This window comes from Brachyhypopomus gauderio, chromosome 8 (genome assembly GCF_052324685.1).
Source record: "Brachyhypopomus gauderio isolate BG-103 chromosome 8, BGAUD_0.2, whole genome shotgun sequence".
NCBI lineage: Eukaryota > Metazoa > Chordata > Actinopteri > Gymnotiformes > Hypopomidae > Brachyhypopomus > Brachyhypopomus gauderio.
Genome location: NC_135218.1, coordinates 5,410,718 through 5,427,893, shown reverse-complemented (window position 1 = coordinate 5,427,893; position 17,176 = coordinate 5,410,718). Strand labels below are relative to the sequence as shown.

The following is a 17,176-nucleotide window of genomic DNA, read 5'->3' as shown; positions in this document are numbered from 1 at the left end:
AGATACAATGCTGTGTAATGTTATAGAGCATTTATTCGACAGGTGGTCAGACATGATAAAGCTTTTAAAAATATATATAATACTGTACAAATGTTGGTAAAGTTCTCAAAGTTAGCTCAAACCATTGTTTCAAACACACAGACATGCATAAACCTTTATATAAACCTTATTTGGTCAGGCTTTCAGCTCCATTTGTACATTGTTAGAACCTATCAGTAGCACTGCACTTTTAACTGATATTTCAATGATCGGATTTCTTCTAGATGCTGCTTTTATCTTGGAATTTTAAATTACTTAATTTAACATGTAATTTTGCATTTTTAGTTCACTTTTAATTATCAGTTATTAGTTTTCCATTTAAACTGTCTGGTGCTATAGAGTTGGGAATAAAACCATTCCCAACCCTACACCAAGATGTAACAGGTAAATTAAGTTTTTTTTTTCCTTGCATATATTCCTCCCTTCCTTATATATTCCTATTTTGCTTTGGGTGTTATCTTCCAAAGTCTAACATCTTGAGCCTTAACAAATTTGTTACAAAGGGGTTTTATTTATCAACTAACTGAGCTAATTAATCAGTTTCAGAAAGTACTAACCAATTCTCTCTCTTTCCACTGCCTTTTTTATCAGTGAAAACAAATTAGATTAACTGTCTACATCTAATTTTCCTTAAAGTATTATAGCACAAAATAATGTGAGCACATTTGAAATCATCGCATGCAATGATATTTTCATTATAATTTCATTATGTAGGCAAAATATTTTGTCTTCTTAAGATTGCTGGGCAGTGATCAAGACCCAATATAGTTTTTTCACTTTATCCTGAAACAAGTGGGTGCAGACAATAAAATTAAAAACTGCACTGAGATGCATCAGAGAACTCTGCAACCCAAATGTAGTTAGCCTAGAACAGATGGCATTTTGGTCATATGATCCCACAGCAACAGTATGTCACATCCACCATCAACTAAACTTAACAGGAAACAGTAGAAGTTAGGCAACAGGTTTGAAAGACTTGTTCAACCCCAGTATCAAACACCATGAAACTGTGTCCACTTCAGGTGCAACTTCCTTTATCTCTACAACTTGTAATGCCCAGCACGTTATTTTTTGGCCATTTTATTATATACTAAAATAACAAAATTACATTACTTAAAAATGATCAAACCTCGTCAGATCCAGCTTTAAAGCAAATGTGAATGCACACAACTAACAAAGCTTACGGATGAACACTATAAGGTTTTACAATGTAGATAAATAAAAACACTGAGCAATAAACAGGCACAAACATGCCACGGTGTGAGAAGCAGACGAGCTCTTGGCCTCTCCTGTGAGCTGAATCAATGGCATGCTGATATCTTAGAGGGGGAAGCCAGCGAGAAAAAGCTACAAACGCCATCTTGTTCGCAGCCGCTTCTTGGGGCCCACACTGAAGAACTCATTGATTCGTCTAATTTATTCATTAGTGGGGTTTACTATGTCTAAATGCGAATAACGTAGACGTGAGGAAGGATCTTCTCCACACAACATTATTAAACTACCAATTTTACATTTCCATGTTAACTTGTGGCTTGATGGGTAGCTAGTCTCCCGTCCTTAAATACACCGGCAATATGGGCCGTGCACAGAGGCACTAGCCGGGTGGTATTATTTCACCAGCCGGGTGGTATTATTTGACTAGCCGGGTGGTATTTTAGTGCACGTCTTGGATCATAAACATGGTTAATGTGCCGTTAATCCAGCACTAATCACTGGATTTGATGAAGATTACACCGCCCCATCCAATAACAATGCTAGCCAGGTTAACTGGCTTACTTGAAGATACAATTAGCCTGGCGCTGGTGGTTTGGCAATTCGATTAAAATGAGCCAATTTTCGCAATAACATTGATTATTCCTTTTCTTAAACTGCAGAGGAGGATTTTTGGGGGGAATCAAACACTCAACCCTGAGGGACTGTGACCGCTAACCAGCTAACTAGCTCTCCAGTTACTGCACTGAGGGGAATACAGACGTTCACCTTTCAGAGATAAATATATATAAATATATATATATACACGACGCACAAGCAACTGACGTTAATATTTATCTACAAGAGAAGATCGGCTCGAAGTTGGGATTAGGTCTCAAATGTGAATTATCTAATAGTAAAACCTTTTATGGAGTGGAAGAACACAAGTAGTGAATACGCCAGGTTAACGTAGCCAGCCCGAGTGGATAATTAGCCCGCTAGCTTCACCCAATTAGCCCGCTAGCCTCTCCTAGCGCCTCGGCTACACGGCCGTCTTTACAGCCGAGAGGAAACGTTGTAAATGAGGCGAGGAGTTTTATATTTAAATATATATATTTAAAAAAGCACTTTTATATAAAATAAATAAATAAACTCCCAAAGCGAAGCGCGTCTATAATCGTCAGGACTCGCTGTCTACACATTTAACAGGGGAACATCCCCAGATTCGCGCCGACAGGCCCGAGAGTCTTTGGGTGTTGAGAAGGCGCAGCCCGCTGTTTCTGGGAGCAGCTAGCGGGGACGAGCGGGTTAGCGGAGCGGGTCTCTCGGAGGGAGAGAGGACGCAGCGCCTAACAGGTCGGAGGCTCATTTGCTTGGGGAAATCAGTCAGGCAAACGGTGTGTGTTTGTCCGTTTTGTCTGTATGTAAATAGTCGGTTATCTGGCGGGCGGTGGCACCTCGCCACCCCGCGTTAGCAGAGCTAGCGTCCGCCACCTCCCCCACCACCACCCCCCTCTCACCACACAACAACCGAGTCATTATCACCCACCGCCGCCGCTCAACGACAAACGCTCGATTCGCGACGTTAACGCGCACTTTACTCGACCTTACCTGTACTCAGTCGGGGCTGCCCGTGTTGAATATGGCATTGACCGAACGAAAGCGCTTGTGTGGCGGCGGTCAGATCCACGCATCAACGAGCGAGACGAGCTAGCCCGCTAGCTAACCAGCCGGAGTCGGAGAGGAGCGGCGCTTAAACGAGTCCAGCTTCAAAATCACTTGATCCGGATGCGGGGAGTCGACTGCGCGTTTAATTCGAGTGAAAACAAGCGTCTTGACCGCAGTGTAAACCTATAGTCACTTAAGTCCGTGGCTAGATTTGGTGAGTGTAAATCCGTCGGCGGCCACTTCCCGTCGCCTTCCTCGGAGGAACACTTTACTCCAGTTCACTTCTCATCCGGCCATCAGACAGCGAGATGGGCGCGGTGACCCTGCGACCAGCCCCGGGAAACCCCGCCATGCAGCAACGTCCTCACGCACTAACGGCACACATACCACAATTTAACTAATATATATATATATATATATATATATATATATATATATATATATATATATATATATATATATATATATATATATATATATATATATTTAAATGAAACAGTACAGTATTTATTATCACATTTTTAACTTGGGAGTTTCAAATGCAAAATGTAGTTTTTGTTGAGTGCCAAGGTAAACTAACTAGGCAGGCCACTCTGCGGTTGAACCAATGGCCAACGGGCCGTCACTTTAGAGCCAGATTCTTTTTCTGTCTGGAAAGAATCGTAAGGTCAGTTGTGCGGTTTACCGTTGTACGGTATTTAGCTACTCGTGTTACACAATGTTACATTACATTATTACGTTGTGCTGCTCATAGTTACAGACTGTTTTAATACATTGTTTCATTGTGCTGCTCATAGTTACACATTGTTACATTGTGCAGCTCATGGTTACAGACTGTTACATTACATTGTTACATTGTGCTGCTCATAGTTACAGACTGTTACATTGCATTGTTACATTGTGATGCTCATAGTTACAGACTCTTAAAGAGAGGCACTATGTTTATTGCCGTCATGTTGAATCTTATTTGTTTGGTTTTTGTAAAATTTTTGCCATAAATTTTTTTCAATTGTCTTTTTTTGGAGCTGAATGACAAACGTCTCAAGTCAAAGTGTAAGCTGTCAGAATTACAGGACTAATAAGCAAGCCATCTAATAGACTAGCCCAATAGTTGACTAGTTATTCACCAGTTAAACCTCTTTGTGAAACCCTTTTCAGCATAAAACCCGTTGGTAACAATTATTATGACGGAATAATCTAGAACGTCTAACAGTTGGTGCGAACTGGAAATAGAATCCTAATGGGGAATATACTGTATTTATTTAATAGATGACATCCACATGGGACAGAGCAGCTTACAACAGCTGAAACTGACATAGCTGACAAGTTATGAAATCCCTTATCCCACCTTATTGTTATAATGTAGTTCAGTTAATCTAATTAAGATCTTTCATGAGGTTTCTTTCTAAATTGCGCTACACTATTGACATCTTTGTTATTATTAATGATGAGATAATATGGTGAATAAATGTATAACCGGATGTAATTTGGAAGGTGGTATGTTTCTTTATTGTGCATGGCCTTGGGTTGATCAGGGCTGATTCTCCCTGAAGTAGTTAATGGTGATAACTTGGATATATGGTGTGTGTAAAACTCACATATTTAACATAGCAGCATCTATTTGTTTCCAGGATAGATTTCCTCTATCACTAGACCAGTGCACACTCAGACTCTTGAATCCAGACAAAATGGTAAGATTTCCCTTTATATTTTATGTATTATAGCTTTTATTAAAACAACATCTGTTTATGATTACTACATACTCACACTGTTAGTAGAAAATGTATGTCAGTTTTTTGTGTTCTACTAAAATATTGAGAGTAATTAAAACTTTGTATTTTTCTTTCTGAGTTTTAATTTTCTTCATATGTTTTCCTTCATTGTCTTGATTTGTTTAACAAGATGGATAGAAATTTGATAGTGGTGCTGCACAACAAAGAATTTTCAAAATTGAAATTTTTGAAAATGGGAAACACGGTAGTACCATTACCATAATGTGTAATAATCACACAGCTTATTTCTCGCATTATGTGAATTGTATATGTTAAACAAATGCCACTGTGCCACTGGTCAGACAGCCATGTGAATTTATACTATATGTTTTCCCCTTCTGAGGCAAGCAGATCACAGAATATAAAGGCGTGTTTGAGATGTTTGATGAAGAGGGGAATGGAGATGTGCCTCAAGAGGGACCCAACCAAGAGGGAGCTGAACCAGAAGGCTAAAGACGTAGATAAGGATGGTGAGTTTTAAGGTGCACGGTGTGTTGTTGTTGTTTATCTAAAGACATTTACAGGTCATCCAGGATGATGTGAATCATCATTGATATAGCTCTTATAAATCACTAAACGTATAACTAAATAACTAAAATAAATAAATGTGGTAGTAATAACACCTAATAAATTATTTTCACACTTTAGTATATCCATAACAGAGCAAAATCTGCCTTATTCAGGGCATTGAGGAAACTTCAGTCCCAAAGTAGTGTCATCGACTTCTTTCTTCAATATATCTGTGGCTTGTAGTTTTGTATCAGACTTAGATTTAGAAATCAATAGCCCACAATCCCAAAGTAGCATGGTTTAGATTTTTATTTCAATATGTCTGTGGCTTATGTTTCTGCTCATGCCCCCAGCACTTAGACGTTAATACCAGTTAATTTGAGCGCCCTTCAGATGGAGTTGAGCAAACAGGGACACGTAAGAGGATTAAAGGGATGAGTGCTGGGAATTAGCATTTCGCCGCATGGGGGTGCTAGTGAACAACGATTCGCACAAATCTTCTTTTAAAAATCGCACCATGTGCCATCTACAGGCCATGGAATAAAATGAGTGAAATTAATGAAAGTGTTTCCTATTTTAGCTCACAACATTGTGTTTTTTTTTATGTTGTCTAGTATGCATCACTGTCTTGAAGAAGAAGACTCCCGCCCTCTGTCTGAATCCCTTTTATCAGGTTCAATTCATTTATAATTTTTTTAGGAGACTAGACTATGGAATTTTCTAGGCTGTTTATTAAAAGTGATAAATGGCCTGTCCTTCCTGGGGCCGTGCACAAAATCCTGCAAAGGGACCCTCCTACTTGACCTGGGAGCAGTGTAAATCATTTTCTGGTGCCATACAATTCCCCCAGACACCCCAGTTGTGCCACTACAATCCTCCCTCCTTTACAACAGGTCTACACAGATAGCACAGAGTTGCCTTCTCCAGGCTGCAGTTTATAAACACTGTAGCCCACTGGCTATTAAATGTAATATATTGTTGTGTTTCATTCTCACTTCTGTCAGTCACAGCCATGGAAGTGGCCAACAAGCAAGACACAATCAGACCAACAGGCACCGGCTAGATTAGTGAGATTAGCGTCTCTCTCTAGTCTATCACATCAGCCTAAGGATACAGCAGTTGGCATTAAGCTTGGAGAGAAGAGCTTGCCTGATTGCTAATACCACAATTCACTCTCTCTTGGTGTTTTTTTATTTCTCTTTTCCTGACCAGAAAGATAAGTACTTCATCCTCTTTGCAAAGTTGGAAATATTGTTAGAAACCACCCAGGGTTTGAAAAAACGACACAGTCATTGTAATGTACTTTATGAACAGGCATTCTGGTTCATGGCATGGGTGGGCATGTCGCTAAAGTCTTCTCCCTTTCACAGGCAAAGACACTTTTAACTGCAACAGTTTCCTGGGTCTTATGGCTCTTTACCACGAGAGAACAAAAAACCAGGACACTGAGCTACGAGCCGCTTTTAAAGTATTTGATGCGGAGTCCAAGAGCTACATCGACTGGAATACACTGATGTAAATGACTCTGACTTAAGTTCCTCTCACTCAATAAAACATGTAAATCATTTCACATTAGATCTATGGCCATCAGTTAGACCTGATATGTTTGCTGAGATAATTTATAACTCCTTTAAGATGTGAAAATCCTGAGCTTGAACACGTGCGTCTACGCAGGTACGTCCTAATGAATGCTGGTGAACCTCTGAATGAGGAAGAGGCTGTACAGATGATGAAGGAGACTGACAAAGATGGAACCATCGATTATGAGGGTACAAGACCTTTGAATGCAATATATATTGTATATTTTTCCCTAGAATGTGTTGCCATGATGACAGGAGACTCATTCAAGATGAGATAAAATTGTTTAAATTAGAAGCTTCCACATAGCCACACTGCATCACTTACAAAAAAAACAAAACATGAACTGCAATCTTAAAAAGGGAAAATACATTTTCACCTATACTGTACATAGTATTTTATTTCAAATGGAAATATATGGTTAAAAAGCTTTCAGCTTTTCTGAATTATCATTTACACAATTATAAACACAATGTTTCTTATGTTTTAGTCTAAATGTTCTGGAATGTCTTATATATGATGTAAACAAAATATTGCTAAAAAAAAAAAGGTAGAGGAGTACAGTAAGGGGTTAATACCCCTGAACCCGCTACCCGGACGCAATCGTCATGCTTGGATTTCTCAGCCCATAGAGTGATGGACGTCTACTGAAGCCAATGTTAACGTCCCATCACACTGCAGCCAACCAATAGCAGTCAGGAGAAGGCGGGCCTAGTAGCTCTGGGACACACAGCATAGGTTTGTAGCATCCTTGTAGTCCCTGCCTGTAGAAGAATAACACTGGATTAATAAAGGAATGGGAGGAACAGTGCAGAAAAATAAAAGGGAGAGAGATGCGTGAGTCGGTATTAAGGGGGTGGGGGGGCAAGGGGGGTTAGTAGAACGCAGGATCCTTCAGGGAAGGGCAATTAGCTGATCACATTTACAGCCTTGTAGCTCAGCTCTTTGGGCCCAGCCAAGCAGCACAGGAAAAGGGACGTGAGTGAAATCCCCCCATTATTTTTCTTGGACATCTGTTTCTCTCCACATCCTATGTTGTTATCCTCACCTCTCAGTGCTGTTTCAAATAAGGTGAGTGTCTCCATCTCTGGGGTGTACATAATAGGGCTGTTCATAATAACATGTTAAGTCTGGCCAGTGTACATGATTTAACTGATAAGTCTAGGTTTAAGATCTGGCTTGCTTTGTCATGTGGTGATCACTGATTGGCCGAAGCAGGCCCCGCCAGCTGTGATTGGATGGAAGGTTCACATGTTCTTCATTTAGCATGTAGACTGTTCATTTGCACCCAGATGCAACAAGCAGAGTGAGAGAGAGAGAGGCAGAGGCACCTCGTTCTGCGCTTTAGCCTTCTTCTACAGAATGTGACCTTGATTAGGTGACAAGGAGTTCATACTTTTTGAAGGTAGTGTGAAAAAGTGGTAACAAAAAAGTGGTAACAAATCAGCCTGCCTCTGTGTCAGGTTGGTAACGGTTGCCACAGGTTACCAGGTTGCCTACCTGTGTCAGGTTGGTAACGGTTCATTTTGATGAAGGTTAAACTTGCAGGGGAGTTATCACTGGTGCTGTGTGAGGAGCCAGGAGGCACACACCACCAAGAAAACCAACATGCAGGCTGCATCTCTCATTTCATATCAGAAGTCAAAGGGTTCTGGTAACATGTGAATCACAGCGCTAAACTAGAATCTATGAGTTAAGGTTGGGTATGTGGGATTAACCAGGAGTTAGAAGCAGATATGAACAAATAGCTCCATAACACTGCCAACATCTCTCCACGTTTGTCCACAATTTACCAGTTTTAACATCTAAAGAGCTGTAATTACCTCTGAAGTATTAACATATGAATTTGGACCGATATCATATGGGAACTCATGGAACCCTGAACAGTGCTGTTTTATCTCAGGAGAACATTTAACTCTGAGCTCACTTGGTTTATACAACGTCACCTGCCAGCAGTTACAATCCAGACGGCACCGCCGAGGCCGAGAAGGAGAAGCAGAGAGGAGGGCGAGATAAGGGAGAGGAAGCAGCGTGAGCGTGAGAGAAAGCGAGACGGTGTGCGAGACAAGCAGACACAAAGGTGGGACGCCTGCAGCTCAGCGCTGTCTTACGAAACGCTCCTTCCCTTCTCGGGCCCTGTTTCTGCGTACTGCTGTTCCTGGGTACCGTATCATTCTGCTGCTGCCACTCGTCTTTCACAGCCCATCCACCCCCCCCACATACCCACATCCTGCCACAACACCCACAGCTGCCCAGCTGCCTCGGGGTGGGGGACAAAACACAATTAACGGCAGAGAGAGGTGAACACACACACACACACACACACACACACACACACACACAAGCATTTAACAAAGCTGTATACCAAATAACATACATTTCCACATTTAGGCCCACGCTCTTGTAGGTGTACCGTTAGAGCTTATGTTTCATATGGTGCAGTGTTTGTAGTAGCCATCCTCCAACACCATGTCAGTGGTCAGTTGCTGACCGCAGGGCCTCCGGTGGTCGAGAGTACACTTGTGTGGTGGAGAACTCTCGTTTGCAGTAGATCGCCGCGAGGAAGCAAAGTTCACTGAGCGGCGGACTGAATCACATACGCTGTGCCAGGGAGCAGCGTGTTAAGTTGGGTTAGGTCACTCCTAGGCACTGCCATGAGATGTTATAATGAAACACTTCATGAGCAGGATGTAGACCTCCTGTTCCTGGACAGAGTAGTAATCATGGCCGTAACTCCACTGCTAATCTGACAGATTAAACCACAAGTCTAATCTTGAAATGTAATTATATCCAAAGACACAATATTTATTTGATGTAAGGATATTAAAAAACACAAAGTACAATGTCTCTCTTTCTCTTTTACTTTCTCTTTCTTTCACACACGTAGACACACACACACACACACACACACACACAGGGTGACAAGTAGCAGAAGGTATGAATGGAAAACGGGAGAGAGCCTGCACGTTAGACATGTTCTGCTCCTCATTCACACACCCAGCCCAGACTTCTGTCTACAGCATCTTCACTTCTCTATTTTAAGCGTTGAAACCTCTTTCCTGCCCCAGCATCCAAGCCACGCGTCCACACACATCCTAACGGCTGTGATGTGGAAGGAAACTGGGGGCTTGCCAGAACGCTTGCACACACTCAAGCATCCATGTCCACAAAATGTTTTTAGAATGTTTCATCCCCACTTCTGCACACACACCACACACACACACACACACACACACACACACACACACACACACACACACACACACACACACACACACACACCACAAATGTATAAAATTACCTATGCCTATCAGAAATGGGTATCCTCTTTCTCTTTTCACACAAATAAATCATTCAGGCTTGTACACATTTGAAAGCATTAGTCATGAACGTTACACATTTTTACATCATTTATTCTTGTTTATTGTTTGAATTTATTCTACTTTTGTAATTGGGTCTAAAGTAAATGTCTGCAATTCTCATTTTGGAAGACTTATCATAAAGAAGCAAGACTTTCTTTTCTTAGATGGTCCTAGTTAGAATGCACGCATGGTGATATTTGCCAGTGTGATGGATTTATTGTCGTCTCCTTGTCAGGATTTCACAGAAGATGTTTCTTCTGAATTCTTCATCTACCTGGTGAAGCTGAAGGCTGAGTCAAAGTCAACTGAAATTCGCCATCCACCTCTTCTTCCAAACCCAGGCCATGGCTCTGACAACCCTGAAGCCCGGTTTCATGAGCCCGGCCTCAGGCCCCACCCCAGTCCTAGTGCCCACTCTTGCCCCCTCTCTCCCAGTCTCCCCCTGCATCCCCATCACCACCAGTTCCTCCATGGACAGCAGGACAGAGAATGGAGGGAGTGAGTCGATAGCTACTCTCCAGAGTGTGTCTGGGTCAGTCAATGGAAGCAGCTTCAACTCCACACAACTTCCTGTACAATGGACCGAAGGGGCTGGCATGGGTGCGGTCCTGGTGCCATTCGGTATAATTACTGTCATTGGTTTGGCTGTCGTTATGGTGAGTACTGTCTGTTTGTCTTGGACATAAAGGCAGACAGATGAATCACCATCCTCTACTTTTATGTCTTAAATCTTGTTCTCTGCTATAACTGGAAAAAATGTACACATTTATTAATTTGTTTTTAATTCATTAGTACCTTAGTCAGGGAGTCAGCAGCTCCCACAATAACACTGGATCTCCCACAACCACCATGATTCCTCATTATGGCTTCCAAGATAGTCCATGACCTAAACACATTACAGTAACATTTTACCAGAGGTGTGGACTCGAGTCACATGACTTGGACTCGAGTCAGACTCGAGTCATTAATATTAAGACTTTTGACTTGACTTGAAAAAATATTCAGAGACTTAGACTTGACTTGGACTTTTACACCAATAACTTGGGACTTGAATTGGACTTGAACCTGTTTACTTGCAAAGACTTGATTTTTTTTTACCCCAAATCTAAATTTTAAAACGCATATTAATATTTATAAAGTGCGCCCCATTAATTTCATTTCCGTCCTTCTGACGCAGACCAGTCCTCTGCTTTTCCACACTCTGTACGTGTGTGTGTGTGCATGAGCTGCAGCACAACCAATCAAATGGGGGGTTGGCGAACGTAAATTTTTACCGGGCGGGGTGTAAAATGGACACAAATTAAGTATTATATCGCGATCGATCGATCGCCAGTGGTTGGTGCCAGAGCGAACTAGTAACTCATTGAATCATAGATGTGGATCAGAGGTAAATAAACTAGATTTTTTCCGGCGTGAGAAATCGGATGTGTGGCGTGAGAGCGTGTGAAGACGGTCAAATGCGTGTGTCTCACGCTCAGTGCGTGAGAGTTGGCAACCCTGGGTTCTGTATCTGAACTCGGGGAAGAGAGCCTCTCTCTGTCACCATCATAATATCCAGTTCTATCTCAGCATGGATTGTGTATTTGAAGACATCTACGTCGAGAAAAAAATATATTGACAAAAGTGGAGCGAGTTTTCAGCTATGGGGACATCATTCATCGTGCACAAATCACATACAGACTTTTGGCCAGCAAATGCAATGCAGAATAGTTTACTGAAATGTCTAAAGTTGCAGATTCCTGTTAATTGTTCAGTTCTTATATTTGTTTGTCTTGTGTCACTCACACATGTTCTCCAAGAAACCAGATAAGAGAAGAGAGGGAAAAATGCTGTTATGGTTCTTTGTATTGTACTGTGAAAATATCAGCACTTTTTATTTGAACATGGAGTTCTACTTATGACTTTTTCACAGAATATTTATTTCTGGAAAATTGTAGTTTAAAGTATGAATATTTTTGCAGCTAAGTTTAACAAATTGAACTGTGCAATAAAGAGGTGTAATTTTAATTTTTTTTATACTTCGTGTTTTCAGTTGCACATGTTTTATCAAGATTTGAGGAGAATACAGATTTTAAAAAGAACGCATGTCTATTATTTACATTAAAAATATACCTGCAACCAGGGGCGATTTTAGGATCTGGTCTTTAGGGGTGCCCAGCCCCCAGTGCTCACAGAGGCACAATACCAAAGTATTGCGCAGGTGCAGAGCAAGTTTTTTGCATAATATAATATTTTAAAAATGTGTTGAGCCAGGGGGTGCTAAGCAACTTCACGGTGGTGCTCTAGCACCACTACAAATACCCTAGCCTCGCCCCTGCCTGCAACATTGGTAAAAAAAAAAAAAAAAAAAGACTCGAAAGGACTTGAAATTCCAAGTTTCAGACTTGGGACTTGACTTGACTGTTGCCTGTCTTGACTCGAGACTTGACTTGACTTGAGTGTCTTTGCTTGAGACTTGACTCGGGACTTGAGGTATAAAGACTTGGACTTACTTGAGACTTGCAAAACACTGACTTGGTCCCACCTCTGCATTTTACAATGCTGTTACTTTGGTCCTGCGTAAGTGCTTATTTACTTAGTGCTTATTTACAAAATGCTACTGTATTGACTACAGTAAACTAAGTAATAAGAAACCAAGTGTGATATTTATAAATTACGTTTTATTATAAGAAGTGACAATGTTGGAAGACAATAATAAACTAATATTTACATTGTCCATATATTAATAAGGCAATAATCAATTACATCAGTATTACATATTCTTTGTATCTCCACATAAGTAAAATGATAAAATGTCTGATTGTTGATTATGGATACTGGAGTAGAATGTGGACATTATTACTAATTCACTTTATTATTTATTACTACTTTATTTATTTATTTATTACTTTATTAATTTTACTAAAAAGAAAAAAATAATACCTTAAGCATGATTTAGTGTAATGATTGTGAATTAGGAGGAGGATATTTGTGATAGGGTACGGTACAAGGTTGATCTAATACTGGGCACAGAGGGCATGATAAGGGCACAAAAAGGAGAACAGAACCACTCAACATGAACACATGGGCAAAGCTGGACATTAGGAACCAGGGGATATTTATCAAGAGACACAAGGGACATACAAACTAGCAGGGAGACAAAAGCAGGAGCTGGACACAGAGACCGAACAGAGAAACCCAACTAGACAAATACCAAACTGTGAGCAACATGAACAGGAAGACACTAGCATGGTAAATGTAAATAAGGGAACACAGAGCTGCTAAATAAACAAACCTTTACACTGAACAGGGATAAACACAAATGGGGATTGATTTAAAACAGAGTAACATGAACAGAGAAGATAACCAAACAAACATGAACTAGGAACAGGGAGAAACACTGATAGGGAGAACTAACCATGAGAACTGAAGAGACAACGCAGCACAAGAGAACTAACCATGAGAACTGAAGAGACAACACAGTACAAGAGAACTAACCATGAGAACTGAAGAGACAACACAGTACAAGAGAACTAACCATGAGAACTGAAGAGACAACACAGTACAAGAGAACTAACCATGAGAACTGAAGAGACAACGCAGCACAAGAGAACTAACCATGAGAACTGAAGAGACACTAACCATGAGAACTGAAGAGACAACACAGTACAAGAGAACTAACCATGAGAACTGAAGAGACAACGCAGCACAAGAGAACTAACCATGAGAACTGAAGAGACACTAACCATGAGAACTGAAGAGACAACACAGTACAAGAGAACTAACCATGAGAACTGAAGAGACAACACAGTACAAGAGAACTAACCATGAGAACTGAAGAGACAACACAGTACAAGAGAACTAACCATGAGAACTGAAGAGACAACACAGTCCAAGAGAACTAACCATGAGAACTGAAGAGACAACGCAGTACAAGAGAACTAACCATGAGAACTGAAGAGACAACACAGTACAAGAGAACTAACCATGAGAACTGAAGAGACAACGCAGCACAAGAGAACTAACCATGAGAACTGAAGAGACAACACCTGAGAACATGCACAGAAACATCACACAGGGTAGAAGGTGAACCAACATTGACCCACAAAGCTATACTACAAGGACCAGGAGTAAATAACAAACCAACTAAACCACTGAAACAAGAGACAGCTAGAAACAATAAACAGGGAGAACAAACTGAGGAGAAACTGTGGCAACGAAAAAACAAAAGCGGAGCTAAAAGAAAAGGAACACTAGACTGACAGGTGGGGCGGAGCCAGATGTGACATTTGTGTTTTTTCACTAAGAAGGACATTTGTTGCAGTGCTGTGTTAATTATGAACATATTTACTTTAAATGTCAAGACTTCTTTGCAGTAACGACTCAGTTTCTGTTAAGAAAACCCTAAAACAAGAACTTTGAAGAACCTTAAGTAACATTCTTCTTATATCCTGTCGTGGTCTTATGAATATTACAACATTGGATTTTGTATTATCTTAGTTAAGTACTTAAGCATTAATTATTGAAAATAAATAATAACCACAATGGTTCTGATAAGTGATGTGTTAATATTTATTTTTTAGCAAATAAACATTAGAAATTAAGCATTATGTATTCATTTAAGGAAGCAACATATATTAAGTTACCAGCCAGGATGAAATTTTGGTAGTAAATTTTTATGGTTTAGCCATAATAGTAATTTATCATAGTAAGAAGAATGAATGAAGAACAATTGTGGTAAAGCATGATTTCTTATTACTAAGTAAGTGATTTATTAAGGAACCATACTGCAAATCGATATCAATATTGATATCAATATTCCTAATGCCCAATATGTTCTTTTTTTTAACTATTATTGTTTGTTCACAGCTGCTGTACATACGGAAAAAGAAAAGGTGAGAAAGTGCTTCATCTTGAGACACTATACAACACACGTAGTGGCCCTTATTGGACTAACCCGGCCTGATCCTTGTGTGTGTGTGGTTTCTCCACCAGGCTGGAGAAGTTACGGCACCAGCTCATGCCCATGTATAACTTCGACCCGGCTGAAGAGCAGGACGACCTGGAGCAGGAACTCCTGGACCACGGCAGAGACGGTAGCCCGGCAGGGCCAAACTCCAGAGTAAGTTCAACGGAATTGGGTGCAGCTATGGGCTGGATTCAAAAAGCCAGTTTCCTCGAAAAACTAATGTTAGTCACCTATTGCTTAAATTATTTCACCATTTTTATGTTTTGACACCTGACCGTGCAGTTGCTGGTCGTAAAAGATCAGCCATCGTCATGCTCTTTGCGAACCGAACCTGCATTTCTGTTCAACACTCAGAACATTGCAGAACAAAACACAGCAGCAACAGTCCAACACCCCGTTTGCTCATCTACGGCCATGCCGCACTGACTAGACACTTCATCCTCCACACCATCCCATAATGATAACCATCCTCTTCAGCACCGACCCTCTTACTTCCTTGGTTCATGTTCACTCTACGTGTTCTGCTGTTCTCTAGTCCTCCAGGTCGAGGCACTCTGTCACTCCTCCTTTCTTTTCTTTTCTTTTCTTTTCTTCACTCAGACCCTGACGAGGAGTCACGGTATGACTCAGAGACCCAGTCGTCTGGTCTTCACAGATGTTGCAGATGCCATTCATGCGTAACATTGGAGTACGGCGGTCTGAACATTCATGGATATTCATGGAGAGTGTTTCTTATCAATGTGTCCAGGAGACGGGGAAGCTTAGGTCAGGTTGGTTATAGAAACCAGGAACGGTTTAACATGTATCTTCTGTAAGCTATTTATTCGAATGCCATTTTTACCACCAAAAAGTAGCAAAAATATTTCTGAAAATATTTTATTTTTTTGTAAAAAAAGTGCAGATCATACGACATGAAGAATCATAGTGCTTCTGTTGCCCTCAAATTAATCTGATTAGGCTCCACAGATTGCGTCTCTAATATGGAAGCGGTCATATTTAAAATAGATTTAGTACTGAATCTCTGAAACATCCAGTCCACTAGGTGTCAGTATAACGGCTGTTTAATGATGTGAAGAATCGTTGGATACATTTATTATTGCTCTTTTAACATGGATTTAATTTCTGATTCACTCTGTCTTATGTTCCCCAAAGCCTAACCCAGTAGCAGCCATGTATGTCATGCCTTCATGACAAGCCTTTTTCCCCACATGCAAGAAAAGTTGTCAACCTTTTTCTTTTACATTTTTTAATGTATGCATCTGGAGTCTCACAACTCTATCAAGGACCATTTCCCCCCTCTTTATTATTAAATTTTTTTTACAATAATTTACTATAAAATTATTTTTTATAGTACTGTATTATTCTAAAATAAAAGACCAAAAATATGATGGTGGGAGACAACACCAAGTTGTATTCCCAAAGACCCCCATTCACCGACACTGCAAACGTGCCGTGAAACTCTCCTTTCTCAAAAAGCTTCTGCCTTCACAGGCAAACCTGCGTAATCACTATCAGTGTGAGACCGTTCCGGCAGACTGTCAAGAATGTCACAGTAACATCAAAGCGGGTTCACATCCCTGCCCCATTTACATGGAGAGAAGGGACTCGGAGGCCAAGAGCCCGTATTGTGGCTTCCACAATGGTGGATCAAATAGTGTTGTAGTGACAGACTACTATTACAGCGCTTGTGGAACAGAGTCTTCTCAGTGAAACATGCTTTGGCTAAGGGATTTGGGGACAGTGCCCACAGACCAAAGAGCACAGAGTGGAAAACAAGACTGTTGAAAGAAAAACATTAGACTTTCTCTGTATATTTGTAACATACAATATCTTTGTTTGGTGCCCATCGAGTGTCCACTGTCCCTGCTATTCCAGTAGCTACTCTACACACTCATGTCGTGTGTGTGTTGGCCAGTGGATGGAGGTTCTCTAGGACATTTTTTGTGATAGAACAGAAAAATATGGATCTTGTATGACAAAGCGATAAACGTTGACAGAGAAAAATAAATGTAGCTCAAGTCTACATGTGTGTGTGTGTGTGGGTGTGTGTGTTAAAACAATATGTAATAAAGCAAAATAAAATGTTGAGTGTTTACAGACCTTTATTG

General features: G+C 40.6%; 2 protein-coding genes across 18 annotated transcripts in view; one reads left to right on the top strand and one right to left on the bottom strand.

Moving 5' to 3' along the window:
* gnb1b (guanine nucleotide binding protein (G protein), beta polypeptide 1b) overlaps nucleotides 1-3,234 on the bottom strand; it is a 30,828-nt gene extending 27,594 nt beyond the window's left edge. Inside the window, exon 1 of the mRNA XM_077013969.1 lies at nucleotides 2,842-3,234. The gene's annotated coding sequence lies outside the window, so the exon portion shown is untranslated. The remainder of the gene's footprint in view (nucleotides 1-2,841) is intronic.
* c8h3orf18 (chromosome 8 C3orf18 homolog) lies at nucleotides 385-17,168 on the top strand. 17 transcript variants are annotated; one of them, XM_077013978.1, is made up of 9 exons: nucleotides 3,433-3,565; nucleotides 4,530-4,589; nucleotides 5,014-5,140; nucleotides 5,795-5,853; nucleotides 6,551-6,695; nucleotides 6,855-6,949; nucleotides 8,712-8,838; nucleotides 8,960-9,058; nucleotides 10,356-10,546. In XM_077013978.1, the coding sequence occupies exons 4-9, from the start codon at nucleotides 5,796-5,798 to the stop codon at nucleotides 10,399-10,401; spliced, it is 570 nt and encodes a 189-aa protein (XP_076870093.1). In that variant the 5' UTR covers nucleotides 3,433-3,565; nucleotides 4,530-4,589; nucleotides 5,014-5,140; nucleotide 5,795; the 3' UTR covers nucleotides 10,402-10,546. The 17 variants fall into 17 exon arrangements, with proteins under 17 accessions (XP_076870087.1, XP_076870089.1, XP_076870088.1 ...); XM_077013972.1 differs by lacking the exons at nucleotides 3,433-3,565; nucleotides 8,960-9,058 and adding an exon at nucleotides 385-423 and having other exon boundaries at nucleotides 8,712-8,920; nucleotides 10,356-11,026; XM_077013974.1 differs by lacking the exons at nucleotides 3,433-3,565; nucleotides 8,960-9,058 and adding an exon at nucleotides 1,934-2,586 and having other exon boundaries at nucleotides 5,022-5,140; nucleotides 8,712-8,920; nucleotides 10,356-11,026.
* The last annotated feature ends 8 nt before the right edge of the window (nucleotides 17,169-17,176 follow it).

Coding starts and splice junctions, on each gene's coding strand:
- c8h3orf18 (XM_077013972.1), top strand. CDS start 5,796: ATGCATCACTGTCTTGAAGAAGAAGACTCCCGCCCTCTGTCTGAATCC. Junction 6,696..6,854: donor ATCGACTGGAATACACTGAT/GTAAATGACTCT, acceptor GCGTCTACGCAG/GTACGTCCTAATGAATGCTG. Junction 6,950..8,711: donor TGGAACCATCGATTATGAGG/GTACAAGACCTT, acceptor GTCACCTGCCAG/CAGTTACAATCCAGACGGCA.